The 17,242-nt window shown below is 38.9% G+C and overlaps 1 protein-coding gene across 2 annotated transcripts; it reads left to right on the top strand.

The window, feature by feature from the left end:
- The first annotated feature begins 205 nt into the window (after nucleotides 1-205).
- LOC147753852 (uncharacterized) lies at nucleotides 206-16,416 on the top strand. Of its 2 annotated transcripts, XM_086972687.1 has the most exons (5): nucleotides 206-1,945; nucleotides 3,028-3,717; nucleotides 7,975-8,169; nucleotides 8,929-9,001; nucleotides 12,988-16,416. In XM_086972687.1, exons 2-5 carry the CDS (start codon nucleotides 3,677-3,679, stop codon nucleotides 13,015-13,017), a joined length of 339 nt encoding a protein of 112 aa, XP_086828813.1. In that variant the 5' UTR covers nucleotides 206-1,945; nucleotides 3,028-3,676; the 3' UTR covers nucleotides 13,018-16,416. The 2 variants fall into 2 exon arrangements, 1 of the variants encoding a protein (XP_086828813.1); XR_015315120.1 differs by lacking the exons at nucleotides 206-1,945; nucleotides 3,028-3,717; nucleotides 12,988-16,416 and adding an exon at nucleotides 4,104-6,318 and having other exon boundaries at nucleotides 7,705-8,169; nucleotides 8,929-9,886.
- Nucleotides 16,417-17,242: the final 826 nt, after the last annotated feature.

The raw sequence follows: 17,242 nt of genomic DNA, 5'->3' as shown, positions 1-17,242 counted from the left end.
CCATAAAACCCTACAGAATTGTAGATTAAATCACAAAAAAATCCACGAAAATGTCCGAGCTGTCATTAACACTACCAATAAGATAAAAGATTTACTAGCAGCATGCCAGTATTATATTAGAATATTGCTATCTTGATAATACTATTTAATCCAAGAATACATAGAAACACTCCAAACGTTTTACAGTTGTATACAACCCTTCAAGTTCAGATCGATTTATTATTATTACCCAATTAGAGATAACATAAATAATTATATAATAGTAATAATATAAATAATTATATAGTAGACAGGCGCAACAATGTGCACAGAGTACACAACGACCGAATCGACCAAAGAGGATAATCAGGTCATCGAAGCTGTCCGCAGATCTACCCACATACTAAAGTATGTGTGGAGTGACGAGGAAATTGTTCAATGGCGCGTTTTCCAGGATAGAACATCAACGAGCACATCTTACGGGCCTCTAGTGGCTACCTTTGGTACTACTGATTCCGTGATACCGAATAATTCTTCGATCGGTTCCACGATAAAAAAAAAAAAGAAAGTCTCTAAAAGTCTCCTCTATGTAGCACACATCCTCCTTTTGTTCAAGCGAAAAAACAAAACCAGTACACATTGTCGAGGCGCAGGGACATTTTGGCAGTGTTGTTTGTAAAACATTGCGTTGTATGTTATTCCCTAACTATTATAGAGCTCCATAGGAGACCCACTTGTACGATAGACCGTTTTTCTAGTACACCTGTCGTTTACTCGACGAACAATAGCGATAGGGTACCCTAGTCACTACTTGGCGGAGATCTTGTCCCGTTAGCTCGTATGGACTTATGTACATATACAGACTTTTCACTGTTGCTGCTATTGTTACAGATATTCTTTTCGGCTGCCATTTACCTAGGCTCTGTCAAATTCGCTGTCCTGATTCTGTCTGGACGGCGTTACACGACAGCGAATACGATCGCCTAGGGACATTTCTTCGCTTCATGCTACATAGCACAGATGTCTTTGAGGCTACGCGAGCCGATAAGGCCGGCCAGGAAAGCAAGCTCCTAGGTTATGTGAACATTAGTTTCTATTTGTATATAGACAAACTATCAAGTTATATATCTAGTATGTGTATTGCACGAGAAGTATCGTTTGCAACGAACAGCTATACGGAACTGCAGTTACGCAACAGTTCAGTCAAGGGTCAGAGTAATGATAATAAAATTGTTCCATGATATGGGCACATAGCGAATTAGGCAAAACATATTGAAAGGTTATAAATCAAGAATGGTTCTCAGTCCGATAATTTCACGCTTATACGAAACGCAATATTCAAAATACAGTTTGCGATAGTACCACTGCCGAGGACGAAGATGTGAAGATACCTAATTCAATAACGAGCAAAAGCTACCAAAAACAGCTAATACACATTAATATATATATATATACAGAGGGAAATAGGTTTGTGTTTCAAGAGAGTTCACAGCAAAGGCAAGTAACGCTGGAATGATAGTCTGTATGCAGCTAAGAGTTTATATCATCCTTGGTATAAGAAATCAGTTTGCTTGAAAAATGTTTTTACAACAGCCATAGTATGTTTGAAAATTATTGGCTCATTTTGCAAAAATAGCCTTTAGCCAACCACGATACGATGGGGCAACAGCTATTGAATTTCGATAACGTAGAGGACCGTACCATCAACTTAGCCACTGCGTTTCCTAGTAGCTCTACTATTAGTGTACAGGTTCGGAAATTTGAATTTGATCACGTTAGTATTCCTTGTGAAACGTACGACGAGTGGTAGGACTGTTTCTCTTATTGATAGAATATTACTTACTCATCTATGTCTACCCTTTGCAGAGATTTGTCTTCCACGCATGACAAACAAATGGTAGAAAGCCGAACAATCTGTGGCATACGATGCGTACTAATCGGACACGCTGTTTTAAGTTATTCAGTCGTACGTATACAAAAGTCTATGTATTTGTAGAATCTATTGCCCAAAAGTATTTTTTGATGAGAATTAAAATTTTTTTTCCTTTTTAAATTGAATCCTCTATGCCACGATCATAACTATTAACTAAAGATCTATATATTTCAGATTCAAAAACAATTGTTATCGGTTTTCAATCGCTTACTATCGTCGTAAGTTCATTTCTGCCGAAAATGTTCTTATCTCATAAAAACGTTTCTTGAAATAACAGTGGCTTTATAACGTCAAACTGTACATCATAGTATAGATATGGATTTGTGTTATTGCAGTGATTGCTGGGCAAAATATTTACAATGGTTTTTTCCGTTTTACTGAGTCTCTTCGTATATAAAAAATGTGAAGAGAAAAAACAGACTGCCAGAATCTTAGCTCTCGTATGTGTATCTTATTCATATCATAATATACAAAGAGGTAATATCATAAAATGCATATCTTCCAATTACTTAAAATCGATCGAGACATTAGGTAAGATATTAAAGCCTAACAATAAGGTCTGTTAAAGAATTCAAATGATTGGGTTCGAAGATCTGAATTTGGGCAATGAATCACTGACGCAGCAACTAACATAGAAACTCTGTAGAACGAAAGACAGACGTTATAACTGCGAGAACTTCCTTTCAAGTAGTCCAAAGAGTCGATGCGCTCAGTTGTCTTTTCTTCTGGTTTAGGTTATTTATATCTTTGTCCCGTTCCAGTGGTTATGGTGTGTGATGTTTTTAAGCCGGTGTCGACTTTCAGATGAACGACTGACCGTTTCTAGACCATTCACAGTATTCTTCTGTGTATAATTATCATTTAGAATTAGAGTCTTCATAATCTCAAAGTTCTCGTCGTGCTCACAGAGCATGATGACATACGCTTTGCGAGTTATTTAATGGTGAAAAGAATATAGTTATGTTCAACAGTTAAATATATGTGTTGCATGATTCATCAAACTACATATTACTAAGAGATTCTACCACATTGACAATAATAATAATAAAAAAAAATAACAAGAATACTAACACAAACCAAATCAAACACTCACGCCATATCTTTGTTTTCTTCAGGCGGACATCCGGACGACGGTTGAAACCATATAAACGATTTGGTTCATTAGAGGAGAAAAAAAAAAGCGCTCTGTTTGAGCTTTTGGATTTGTTCCTGAATAGTAGTAGATAATGGTGGATTACGTCCGACTATTATTATCCTCGGGCCACCGGATCGAAGCAGCGCTATCTTGTCCAAGAAAGAGACTCGCCTCTCGCGAAATGTATTTAAAGGAGCCGTCACAGAAGTCCTCAAAAGTTCTGTCAGTTCTGTACACTTAGGAGCGATGGCAACTTCCTGTGGGTGTTAATCGAGTATGAAGCAAGCCCGTCCTTGTGTGTGGCTTCCGAGGCCTGACTTGAATCTACCTACGACGAAATTTACCTTTCTGCACAGCCCGCAAGCAAGGAAAATCGAACCCTGAAAAAAGCTATCGAAACTAAACGGAACTTCGAACACTTTAACAAAAGTCAGACGGCAGTTTCGGATTATTTCGGAGGACATGGTGCCATGCAGTAGTGGCGCCCACAATTTGGCCTGTTTTGCGTTCTTGTTATCGCCGAAACGAGCCCTTGTTGTTCTTGAGTCTGGTCAGTTTGCAGAATTAGCTCACGCGTGGGTCGAATATTTACGCATCATGGAGACCGTACTGAGCTAAGGCTCAGCAGTATGCAAATGTCATTTGAACGCCATACCGATGTTTCCTTTAGGTGAGTAAGTAGAACGAAGAAAATAAACGCAACTAACCAATGTACAAATAAATACACAGGACCAATCCGTAAGTCTGATATTTGCATATCATTTTAGTGACGAACGCCGAGTACTGTGAGCTTGCATCAATGAAACATCTACGATTAATCAACAGATGTCGCTTGATCTAATTGATTTTTTTAATTCTTCACTTCACAAATGTCTGAAACGTCCCATGAAACCTGAAGTAGCTCGAAACAGCTATTTACATTAAGTGACACTTTTGGTGTGAGCTGGCTTAAATGCACGTATATGGACGTAAAATCATACTTAACGTGTTCGGATTAAGAAAAACCGTCATATCATTTTTAAATGTGTACGAAGCTTCGGCTCATACTAGTAATCCTGATCGATGGCTAGATATTCTCAAAACATCTTGAACCGGCAAAGCAATTGCACACGATTCTCGATAAAATTGTCGAGCCAGCATTACCAACATGTGAGGCCAAACTTAGCAACACCTTGCCACATGATAGTGTTTCGCACCTTACCATTTTCCAGGCTGTCACCACTAGTGCATGATGTAGCTACACCAACAGCTGCCAGACTGTAGGAAATGAACTTGATATGTTTGCAGCTCTCGTATGCTTTCTGAGTTATCTACAGTTTAGCAAATGGGGCAAAACGCTTGAGCACTTTTCGACATGGTGGTTCCCCGATCGGTAGCGCAAGCAACCATTTCAACAGTGGATGTGGCAAAATTGCCCTAGAGTTTCAACGAAACAGACTAAAGTCAGCCCCGTTGAATGATAGGTGAATGCGACACTAAATCCGAGCGCGCATTCGAGAGTTCGATGCAGTTAATACTACGATCAGTGTAGAATGAAGGGCTAAATATCAGGAGACCTATCGCTACTGACATGACGTAAATAAACTGACACGGCAATTATAAGAGCCGTCCAGGACATCGATAACACCGTCGAGCTTTATGTCATGTGAAAAAAAGCATAAAAGTACTTTAACTTACTTTATCAACAAATTTGTAAGTTCAAAACTGCATTAATTTACTAGCGTCCAAGGAGAATAAAAGACACTCTGGTTCCAAATCCCCGGCGCTGCCGCCTACACTAATCCGAGAAAAAGAACCATCGCAACAAAACTCGTGCCTGATGAAAGCCATCAACAAGCAAACCTTAACAGAAATGCAACATGAGTACAATTTTTATTGATATCTAGTTTATAAAATAAGCGAGCAATAGTATAGAGACACATTAAGACTCGTACGAAACATCAATACATAAACTAGGAAAAAGTGCGGCAGAACAATGGCGGCAAAAGAAAGACGTCAAGTAGAGTCTTGGGTAATAACGTCGGTCATAGCACAAGTGTGGATGACGACGATGTCTATAATCAAGTGGCTGGTGGGAATCGTGCCATCTGACACGGGATATGCTATTTACGCCATATGCCTCATTGCCATTTGGCCCCTAATGGAATACGGTGTAGTACATCCGCGCGGAATGCAGGTACCACCAGTCACTGGGCCGAAGGCGCCTCCGTCGATGACTTCAATCGGCTACCAGAGGATAGACAGTGTGCTTGTGTAGATTAGACCTGCTACGATCACCCGTGACCTCGATAACTAGCGAGATGACGTAGATCAGACATAGAATACGATCATTTAAGTTGTACGGATAGTCGCAAAAGCTCAAGTGAAAGTAGGTTCCGAAAATGCTGTCGAAAAGCTAAGCGTATTATTGATCCCTGCATAGTGCAGAAGATATGTTTATAGTGTCGATGGAATGTGTACGGTTACCGTGAAGCTGAAGTATAGTGTATAGAATATCTAGACGACTTGGTGGTACATGAAATGGTCAGACTTCATTACTTGCAAAGGGGGTGCTCTCTTGTGTTAGGCTCTTACCTTTATATAAAAGCAATGGCGTGGCAGTGTCAAAGGCAACGGACAAAATTTACCAAACAGTTTCAATACAGCTAACAAAGTACGAGCTCGTGGTATATCCATACGTTGAGAACAAGTTGATTGAATATTTTTCCTGTAGGCCCAGCCGCTCGAAACTCACACCTCTTATGCGCTTTTTTTTTTTAATCAAAAATGCTCTATGATGGTAAAAACCTGTAAGACCTGAATATCAATTGAAACATAACTATGAGGCCCGTTTTCTGACAACAGGCTCGCTGACTGTGGGAGATGATATTAGAAGTAAAGAGAAAATTATGCGTTCTTTTCAATCATTATCGCAAGGCATTTGCTTCTGGTATAGAAGAATTAGGTAGAATGTTATTGGCCTAGTTAGCTACAAGGTCGTATATAGTCGTCCTTTGACAGAGTGGTAATCCCATAGTGATAAGGCCGTACCGACTATTGCTGGTCTATTGGCAGGGACTAAGCCGCATTACCAAACGCAGTTGTTTGAGCCGCAATATCGTTGACGACGGAAAAATAACGGGCGGTCAAGGTAACAATGAGTAATAGCGATCAGTTGACAAGTACCATAGTGAAAGGCCCCAAGAAATACCAGCGAGCGTCTGATATAGGCTGAAGCTGCACTAAAGCAAGTATCAGCAAGCGCACAAAAATAGGACATCTTAAAAATCAGGTATCTTAAACTGTTTCGAACAACGCAATTAGCTTTTTTAATAGTAGTCGTACCTCAAGCGATGTTAGCAAATGTGAACTTGGTAAAATTTTGCTCAGATACGCTACATATGAAAAATTCCAATACAAAAATACATTTTAATCTGCTAGTAGACCAAAAGTCTCAAAAATGCTCTAGGATGGCCAAAAAGTCCAAAAACTCTAAAATGGCGCCAAAAATCTCAAAAAGGCCCATCATTGGAGTTTATCTGGACGAACCAATCGATTTTCTTCTCCAAAACAGCCGTCCGATTATGTATTGAAGATCCAAATGGCCGTCTCTGTCGCTTTAATGATTTCTTAAAGCTTTTAAATTTACATTTTGTAGAAAATCGGCCAGTTTGCTTCACGGAAATCTTTCTCGGATTTTTAAAAAGCCGTACTAAAACGTGCATTTTGCTGACCGTCAACTTTATGTAAAGAATAAAGTTGTGAGTCTTAGTCGAGTGGAAATATTGGATAACGGCTCACTTTTGCTTCCAAACGACACGACGAGCTTTGTTGTAGAGAAAACAAGCTTTGTTACTAGTCCCGATAATGGCAGATGAGCACTTATCTATTGAAACAAACAGCCTAATTTGTGTGCCGTACCATGTATTCATACAAGTTAACGAAAGATCCTAATTGTGCAGAAATAAACCAACGTTTTTAGGTTCGAAAATAGCTGTAATAACTGTGTGTCACCTAGGAAATTTTTCGTTAGAAGGCAGATCTGCAATTGTATGGTTGCACTGGTACTTCTCTTCTAAAAAAACGAAAGGAGATTTAGTAACATGGTGATGGCTCGTGAGAGGTATGTTGGATGTAGTCGTTGCAAAATAGCTTGATAAGCAGTAGTTGGATTCGTTATAATTCAATATACATCATCGAACAAGTTCCGAGCTGTTCGTTACATTATATTCAGTAGAACCACCTCTATTTCAAGCAGTAATAGGACTTAAGAAAAAAAGGCGTTATGCATTCAACGAAGTGCCACCACCATCGATCGCTACTTTGAAACGATATCTAAAGATATTCTTGGGATAGATTGCTACAAATGGAGTGTGGCCATTTCGCGGATAGACAAAGAAACATCATAGGCCTGATACTGATCCCCACACACAAGGAAGCAATCTTCTATTTATACAACTAGAGACCCTTCCAGCTTGTTTTATGTTAAAGCAAACTAAAATAATGTACCCACGATTTCGTCAACAGTGGGACTCCCTCATATTTTCTGCCATCGCTAAGCTTTCTAAGGAAGAACAATAGCGTTAGGTTTTGCCAACCAAAAATATGCAATTACAAATCTTTCTCTTAATAGTCGCACTTCATTCCAGAACCGTTTTGCTTACCTATTATTTCGCAGTTTCTGCGTCGAACTGCTACGTTTCGTCGAGTTAACATTCTCCAGTTCACTCAATCTCTTCTAGTTCTCGGCGCCTCGTGATTACTCCAACTTTTATACGTCAAATAGGGAACGTCGACAGTTTTGTGTCGGAGATGCTGTCATCTTGTATTATCAAATGCTACGAGCCAAAGATACGACCGTTTAGGGAATAAAAGACAATATTGAAAAAGTTAAGTTCACGACAGTAGAAACCGTCTTCTAATGGACACACCATCTGGCATAAACCAGCTGTTTCCAAAGCGATGGTGACCGAATGTACACCGCGATGATCGGCTCGGCAATAGCAGCAGTTAACCGATGTAAATCCGATGAAAGAGCGACTGGGTCCCCGAATCGCTGGATTCAGCTAACGGAAACGACTGTCACAAGGCCGGCCAGCCACAGGCTACACTTGATTGATTACGTGACTTCTGTTCTACCAAGGCAAGTTAAGATGAATACGGCGACATCCCCGAAATGTATAGCTAGATAAGCAAAAGACCAGATCAAGGGACAGATAGTTGGTATCATCACATTTCAGTTTACCTTTGTTGTGGCCATCCCAGCTGTGACCCCGTGTCCAACAACAGTATCGTAACATACCTATCAATACGACCGTACGTTGATATATAATGACATAATTAAGTATTGGGCGTAAAGAAAAAGCCAAAATCAGGGTTTGCTAAAAAAATAGTTCTTCCTTTTAAGAATTGTCTTGATTAGGATTGGATGTATTTCACGACATCCTGGCTTCGACGATACGTACCCATTTTTAGAATATGGGGATAAGACTTTTGCGTACTTTTTATCCGTGCAGTTTTTAAGAACGAAAACAACTGTAACTCTGGACTTTATCTGTTTATAATACAATACACCGTGTCGTAAACGAATATGTTATTTCCGAGGTCGGTCTGACGCAGTTGTGCGACACGTTGCCGACGATAAAGTCGCAATGTTTGTTTATACTCGAACATCTGCGAGCCTGTTCAAAAGCCCAAGTATATCAATCCGTTTGGGTCAGTTCAGTCCCTTTTGAAAAATAGCTGTTATCATTAGATCACGTTCGTCCCTATATGCTGCGTTTATTAGTGATCTCAAGTAATGGCTTTTTCTAAAGCCGTTAGTGCTATCATGTAAATTTCGCCTCGAAGGAGTGCATTGAGAACTGTACTGCAAATACATAATGCTTTTTTTATGTTTCAGTTATTCCTACATCAGCAAGTTAGACTGCTCCGTCGATGTCCATGTTCTCAATCTCTCTCTATTGAAAAAAATGGTAAGGCAATGCTAGCAACTGTAGAGTCGCAAAGGCTTGCAATTGCAGCATTATTCTAATTGGCGTTTGTTGGGGAAATCATTTGAATATAATACTTAGCTTCAGACAGCGGTTTTGAGTGTGTCGTCACTTGGGTTCTAACCCAGATCACTACGTAAGTTGTGTTTTAGTTTAGTAGACAATTATGGCACCACTGCATCGCCACTGGCACAGGAACCACAAAACCTGTCATTTACATTTATCCTGAAATCTCGGTGCCCAGGTAATTGCTTTTTCAAACAAAAGTTTTGTTATCAACTTGAGGTTTGTTTCATTTTAAAACAGGGCCAAAATGAAAAATTCTGTGCAATGATTCAGAAAATTAGAAATAAGTAAATTCGCCTTCTATTTAAATAGAATGTCCAGTTTGCCCTCTTGTAAAGCGGTGCTGGTCATTGTTTATTAGAATGGTCTTTTTCAAGAAAAATTGTATGCAGGATGATCGATTACAATTTTGGTTATACTTAGGAAAGGCTCCTGGGTTTCGAATGAATCTCTGACTTTTTTTAATATCATCTTTCACAGCTTGCGTGGCTGATTTAAATAGATTTATTTATTATTAAGCGACATAGATTCGTTTACGAAAAGGTTCCTAAAGTTATGCTGCGAAACGAAGACTCCAATTTGTAGATAATCCTCGATGGTTGTGAAGGCCTTGTGAAATCGTATCTCAACCTCTAGATATGCAACATTTTGTGTCAAGTCAGAATATTGGTCGCTATATTTTTGAAGCCTTCGGTGTGTCAAAGTGTTGTTATGTTTATATATATATATATATAACAAAAATGGCAATATCGTGAATATAAATAAATTGCGTATCTCATCTACATTCAGACAAAAGCTAAAAAATTTGTGCCATTGGCCTAATAGAAAATAATAGTGTTGTTCCTTTCCAAAGCTTCGACACGATCTAAATATCGTGTTAAGAATAATACACATGACACATAACTTGAACATTTAGATCTGTTTTTTGCCTTAAGCATATATATATCGCTCTGCTAGCTTTTCCGATGCCACTTTGGCAGCTAATTTGAAGTCGCTGCTCACCTCCCTTTAACTGTAAGTGGCAGCTTTTTTAGCATGTCCTGCAAGTCCTTGTGTAGGGGGGTCGTCTTTATTATTCTATAGGAGAATAGGATGTCCTATTCCAGAGGAATCTCCGGCTCCTTCTCTTCAAAGACCTCAATATTCGTTTTTTCTCAAGAGGAGTTTGGATTTCCCTGAGGCGTCACATCTGCTTAAGGTCAACGGCAGATATTTTTGTTAGGACGGAAAACGTGCCAAAAAATTCGTTAGGACATTCCCAATATCTAAACAACAAAAACAAGTAGAACCCGATGGGGAAGGCTTGCACCACACTAGCAAAGGAAGACCTACGTTTTGGTCACGTGGACAAAAGCTCGAAATGATAGGATCCGTGTGAAAGGTTCTATGGGTACTACGGATTTTATTATTTGAAGTTTTTATACATAAACACAATTGCAAAAAGTGTCAGCCATTAGAACTTTTAACGCAAGACCCTCGGGAGCTTATTCCCAACCTCTACACAGCTGTATCATTTGTAAGTACAGTTTAGCAAAGTCCGCCCTCTTCGTTCTATTTGACCTTTGTAAAAATGCGGCCATGTGTTAACCAACCAGTTGAAGAGAGTGCCGAGCAGCACAAAACATGTTCCCGTACACGAAAAGCGTGTTCTGCCTTTTAGCAATGTGACAACATTTTTTATTAATAGGTTGAAGTTTATCCAGCCAATCCAGAAGGAGACAATTCAGCCACACGGCTACCAGTGCTACCAGAAGATCTAGGTCGAGATCGCTTTATATACATGGCTAATTAATTACTCACTTTACTCTAATATCTTCCGACTCGTCCGAACGCTACGTTATCAGCTGACACCCCCATACAGCATATGGCAGTGACAGCATATCCTGTAGCGGCTTTGCAGGCGCGGCTGATGTCGCCAGCGGCCCACAGGCATACATCGGCCTAAACATAGGTTGAACGCAGCCAGTATGGCTTGGAACAACAACAACAAATGGAAGGGGAACACCAAGAGCCCAGCTAACGATAGAGCTCTGGATGCGTAACAAAGCGCCTGTTAGACAAGTTTTCCATTACCCATTTCGAGAACTTCAACTTGTCCGAGAAATTCGTTGGCTATGACAATAGGGAAGGTCTTAGGCTGGCGACGTGATATGTTCTCGCGCAGTAGGACTGCAGTTACTTACTACACATAACGATTGAAAATATTATGATGAATATCTTTATAATTATTGTTCACATTACCTAAGTCTGTAAATTTAGGGAGCAGCAGGATATGTTTATGGAATATAAATACTGCAAACTGGCTGTGACAGATTTGTAATATTACCAATTTGCTAATTGGCGCTTAGGAAATAAGTAACAAAAAGAAAACAGGTCGTAGGTTCCAAGGCGGCTGATACGACAAGATAAACAAACTAATAATTTCCCCTTTCGTCACGTCTGGCTAAAAGCTAATCGACCCGATTGCGAGGATTGCCCAGTGGTTAGGACGATGGGTTCGGATGAGGAGGCTACAGATTTGATAGCCAGCTAAGACTTAAATTATTTCAGGTCTTGATTGCACTCGGTTGTGTAATTAGGTTTACTTAAATATATGTGCCGAACTTTACGTCCGGTGTTGCTGTTGAATATTTCCTCAAAGATGACGTTTCTATAAAACGATTGCATTCCTACTCGACGTAAGGCCTTACCCTTACAAAGAAGATGACATATCGCAATGCAGTCTCTCTGCCTTGTGTCCTGCAGAGACTGCGAGATCTAGCCGTATAATGAGCTACAGTCTGTGCGCAAGAAGAGAATACTTATAATCATGCAAAACGCTGTTTTCATTTTGCCAACTTCGTATACGAGCCCAGCTTAATATATTGGATGCATTTTGATAAAATGTGCCTTACAGAATGAATCTAGCCTGGCTGAACTTTGTAATTGTCAGTCGAACAGTTAATATATATCGAGGCGTATAAGTATGTTATGAATACGGTGACGTCCACAAAGACTTGATAGGACGAAGGGCCTAAAAATCGGACATCAATTGCAAACGCAACGAATAAGAATTTGTTAAACAATATTAATTTAAACTGCCATATTGCACAACAATAATCTATGCACGGGGTATTTCGTATTGTATAAGTCTCCTGCAGAATCATTTAGCTGTACGCGGATGATGGTTTGATATGAATTCTTCTATAAGGCACCGTAAACAATAAATTCTAATAAAAACAGTAAGCTACAAGATGAATACGGTCAGAACTCTTTGTCCCTTTATTAATAACGAAATAAATGTGACAGGCCAACCCGCGAGAACTTACCATACATTGGTGCCGCTAATCGTTCTTAGTTCCTTCGTACGTATTTGAGCGTACTTGTTAATTAGAGAGTTATGCTTAACGGTACAATACCATAGAAATATGGAACTTTCCAGGTCAATTAATCTTGCCTTTTTGTAGAGTTCACTTTTTTGGATATGAGCAGTTTTGCAAGAAAAATTATCATTAAAATATGCCACGTTCGTTTGGGCCTGCTCAAGAAGGTTCCGCATCAAATTGCCAAGCCCACTATTAATATGAATTTTACACAAATTACATTTTTTTCCCGAATGTTCTCGTTGTCCAAGCTGAAGCCTTATTTTGCATTTTTTTTTTTTACCTCTAAAAGAAGAGAGCTCTTTGTACGGATTAGTTTCCCTATGAACATGTGCCGGGAGTGTTATATCGATATGAGTCGTATGATTAATTATGGCACGATATGTCGAGTATACTATTTCTCATAAATAATAAATGTAGTTATAGGTAGTTCACTATGCGACGAACTTTACCCACCGTGCGGGCCTGGCTGTCGCTAGCTGTCAGCTGTTCTCACCGTCGATTCTTTCGTCTCATTCTTTTTCCGGTATCGTCGATTAGATCGTTATTTCAATGTGCCTCAATGGATGATCTTGTCGTAAGCAAAATGGCCAACAATGCCACCTGACTAAATGTAAGTGACAGACAAACAAACGGTTGTCCTTGAAAAAACAAAACACTCGACAAAACAGCTCTCACTGCGAGCGGATATTCCTTCGTATTGAAGTCGTTGTCCATACGATAAGAGCCACTAAGCGATCAGAACACCTAGGCAATGCTGTGTGCAGCAACCCCTATAGCTATTAGGACCATTCAGACGATTCCTGCACCCAGATAGCGCTTTAATTTTATTCATCTCTGTCGCTCCGTCGACGCTTGCTGCTAACTTTTGAACATCGAGTCAGGCTTGACTTCTCAGTGGAAAACTGTTTTGATCGCTTCTGGGCTGCTAAGACCGCATTCAATAGCTGTCGCCAGATGGTACTGTTGTCATATAGCATTCTATGATTCAACAGTAACAATTTGTAAACGAATATATATGGTAGAACGTAAAAAGCCATGGAAGGGGACATCGTAGCGACGTTCGGGCTTCAATAATACATATGGTTTAATTTTATATGGTGTATATTGTGCTGTCACATAGGTTAAATGCGCAATAGAGCAATGGATAAACATGAGTCCATTATCCTGAAATTTGTAGAGACTCGTTGCCAGCCCCTTGTACAGGTCGGAGTAATTAGGGCCCATTGCGCAAAAAGTAAAATGGGAAAGCTAAAGTATGAACCTCAAATTTGATTTGTTTCCCAGATTGCTTGCCAATGCAATAATAAACCGAATCGATCTTTATGTTAAAATTGAAAAGTTAGGCATTTTTTTAAATAGCTTTTGTCCTATTGGGTAACAAGGATAACAGTACATAGAATACTGCTGGCGAATTCTCAGTAATTACAACTATAGAGCAGAATCGTCAACAATAGAACGTCACCGTATATGTACGCTGGTCCAGTAGACGATGCACTAAAGCCCCTACATCTTTGTTAGATATATAAAGCCTGATAGACATGAGTCCATACACGTATCACAATGATATATGTAGGTAGTTGTGTTATATTGACAGAACTCATACGCAACGGGCACAGCAGAAAGCACAGTGTGAAAAACACACAGCGTTAAAAACACTAAATGAAGCACATCATTACTGCATTGGGAAAATTTCAACAATGATAACATCAATAGTAGTTCTGCGTTACGCCTTTGCTACAAATACATTTTAGTGCATTTATGGAAAAGCTCATGGGCAACTATCAAAATTCTAATTGTAGAAAGCGTCTCTTACCGACGTCCGTAAGATACCGCCTACTACAAACACAAACTGATGACATTTATGTGTGATAAGCCGAGTCACCTCGTTCGAGTATCTCTATTTTTCTTGGATTGTGTTATAAAAGCGCTTATATGAATACAATTTAGATAACATTATAGAACGAGTATTTCTCAAAATCAAATGATTTTTTTGATTGAATTGAATAACAATGAATAATTTACAGAGTTAATAAGTGAATAATTTTTAATAGAGTTTGTAAACACACGGAAATGTCGAAACTTTTCCAACTGTCGTAGATTCAAACAGAATTAGGTCTTGGGCTATTGATTGTTATTAATAATGGGTTGACTATATTGTATTGATGAGCGTAACCCAATATCTCTTCTGACAATTCTCTATTTTTGCCTGTCGCTTGAATTTGAACGGATAGACAAACTTATATAGCATAAAGTAAATAAAATCCAAGTCCTAAATGCAGAAGGGTTCTGAAACTTTTGAGCAAGATGCCTGAATTCACAAATATTATTAACTTTTTTAAGGGAGAAGTCCCTCTAATTCATAGGCTAATATCTCGAGAAAAGGAAGATTGCGTCAAAGCATCTTTTGTTTTCTACTGTAGAGAATGAACATGACGTGAACGAAGATATCTTAATTTTAATGATGGGATGTCCTTTCGTAAATTTGCGATAGGTTCTCGAAGAATGGCCAAATAATGTCTGAAAATTGAAAAAGTTATCTCGTTTTATCGGTGTCGTCTTTAAGTAATAAATACTTTTTTCTTTTTTCTTTGATAGCCTTTCTGGTTTTGTAACGATTAAAAAGATCACGCAAAAACGTTATACTTATTTGTTAAAGTATGCGTTTGGCATATACTACTCTACGTATGTTACTAACATAAATAATTTAAATGATTTGAGCCTCTACGTTAGAACTGATCAAAGCATGTTTTTGTTACAGCAGCATGAGTAGTGAAACGTCTGACAGATATATTTAATACACAGCTCTGGTAAAACGGCTCATTTGTCTTTTGCGTTTTGGCAACCCAGTTCCGTTATCAATCCTCGTTCCACACTACGCTACTATAGATAGTATAGATATTGTGGATAACAATAATATTTTACTGCGGAGAATCAAGTGCAAACCGTACTTAAGGCAGCCTTACAACAAGCGTCTAACAAACCAACGGGTGTTAGTTACCTAGCAGTCAAAAAAAGTGAAACCCTGTTTGTCCCGACGATCGGCGTTTTGGTCGCCGCCACTGGAGGCGAGAGGAGCTCTAGGAAGAAGTCGGAGGATCAGGATGGTTCTCAAGTCTAGATAACGGCGCGAGTCGCGGCATGTTTGAACGGCAGAAAAGATGGCTTCGCGCTCCTAAACCGCGAGCGATGGTTACAAAGATGCTAAGCATTGTCGTCATCGAAAAAAGAGCTTTGCAAAGGTCTTTGCGAAGTCCATCGTGATTTGGACGTTTGCGTGATACAGAAAGACGCTTACGTTCTTCATCTGGAAAGCTCGCTTCACGGCACGTTTCCTGCTGCGACAGACACGATTGTCGACGATGATTCAAGTATGTTAGGCCTCAAAAGTAAAGGGTAACGTATTTTTTTGCTAATCTTACGGGCAAGTGCTAGTCTAAGATAAAATTCGGGTATAAATACACTTTTCTTATGAGCTGTTAGGCATCGCGTCAGACGGCTGGCTTCCGGCCGTCTGACAGGAGATCTAACACCAGTGACAGACGTAAAACCGGAAACATTTAGTTTCAGACTTAAAGAACTCTAAATATTTAGATAAGCAATAGATATGCACGCTCACTCTGAAGTAATAGCGATGTTGCTTATAGAGCTCTTGTTCCCTGCAAGTGTCAGATACATATGTATTACAAGGCACTATACATGGAAAGATAACCAAAAATAAAAAAAAACTAGCAAAAGAATATTAACGCGGAGTTTGATTATTGGGCTATAATGTATTATGTTACTACAATTTCATTATAGAGAAACCGCTGCTTCTGGAAAGAGATTTGTTATTAGACTGTAACTATTTCATAAGACATAAGAGGGCTTTCACGGGAATAAAAGGTAAGAGAAAAGGTAATTATTATTAACAAATTATTTCTGAAAGGTTGGCAAGAATCAAATGCGTTGCTACGACACGCACAAGAAATATTGGCTGCCAAAAGGAAAAAAATCCATATTTACTGATATATATATATATATATATATATATATAAAAGTATTATGCGTAGTTTTCCGTCGCCATAAATGTTGTATCACTAATATCATTGCAAACTTTATCCAACCGTGGATTTTTTGCTAGCTACCTTTTGCAACTGAAACTTATTTTCCCATTATCTTTCCCATTCCGCATCACGACAAAACTTTAGTTTAACCCTTACCTTTTAAGTTAGTATATTTAATCAAATATATATATAAATATATACATATATCAAATATATATATATATATATAGGTATATTTAGATTATTATGGCATTACGGTATACGGTATCTTCATTATCTATCTACATCTCTGTTAGGTGGCCGCGTCTTTATAGACAATTGTATGGGTATTCAAAGCGTTAATTGCTAACAGCTGATTTTGTTAACAAGATCCATTGTTCTCCTTTAAAGCTAGATTTTTTGTTTACACGTTCCAGGGTATCAATTTGCAACAAAGCAGGTCTCTAAATCACAACATGTTTTTAGTTTATCTTTAAAAGTGTTCCCTTGCCTAAAATTCAGTTTCATAGGTCAATGTATCGAAAATATATTGATATTTTCTGCATGACTATCGTGAATTGGGCCTTGTCAGCTCTTCCACCAAAGTCGTTCGCCATCCGCACAAAGCTGAGAGCTAAATTTTCGAAAAGCGCTTTGATACAAGCATAATTAATATATGCCCGAATGAGCTTAGTGTACGATCTTTTTCTTCGCCTTTTCGTTTGTAATTTTCGAATCACGGTTGTACGCGCACCCTGAATCCTGATATG

The sequence above is a fragment of the Varroa jacobsoni genome, unplaced genomic scaffold, assembly GCF_002532875.2.
Source record: "Varroa jacobsoni isolate VJ856 unplaced genomic scaffold, vjacob_1.0 scaffold_167, whole genome shotgun sequence".
Classification (NCBI taxonomy): Eukaryota; Metazoa; Arthropoda; class Arachnida; order Mesostigmata; family Varroidae; genus Varroa; species Varroa jacobsoni.
Note: the sequence above shows the minus strand (reverse complement) of the source record. Positions and strands in the feature narration are given on the sequence as shown.

Coding starts and splice junctions, on each gene's coding strand:
- LOC147753852 (XM_086972687.1), top strand. CDS start 3,677: ATGCAAATGTCATTTGAACGCCATACCGATGTTTCCTTTAG. Junction 3,718..7,974: donor CATACCGATGTTTCCTTTAG/GTGAGTAAGTAG, acceptor GGCATAAACCAG/CTGTTTCCAAAGCGATGGTG. Junction 8,170..8,928: donor GTGACTTCTGTTCTACCAAG/GCAAGTTAAGAT, acceptor TTTATGTTTCAG/TTATTCCTACATCAGCAAGT.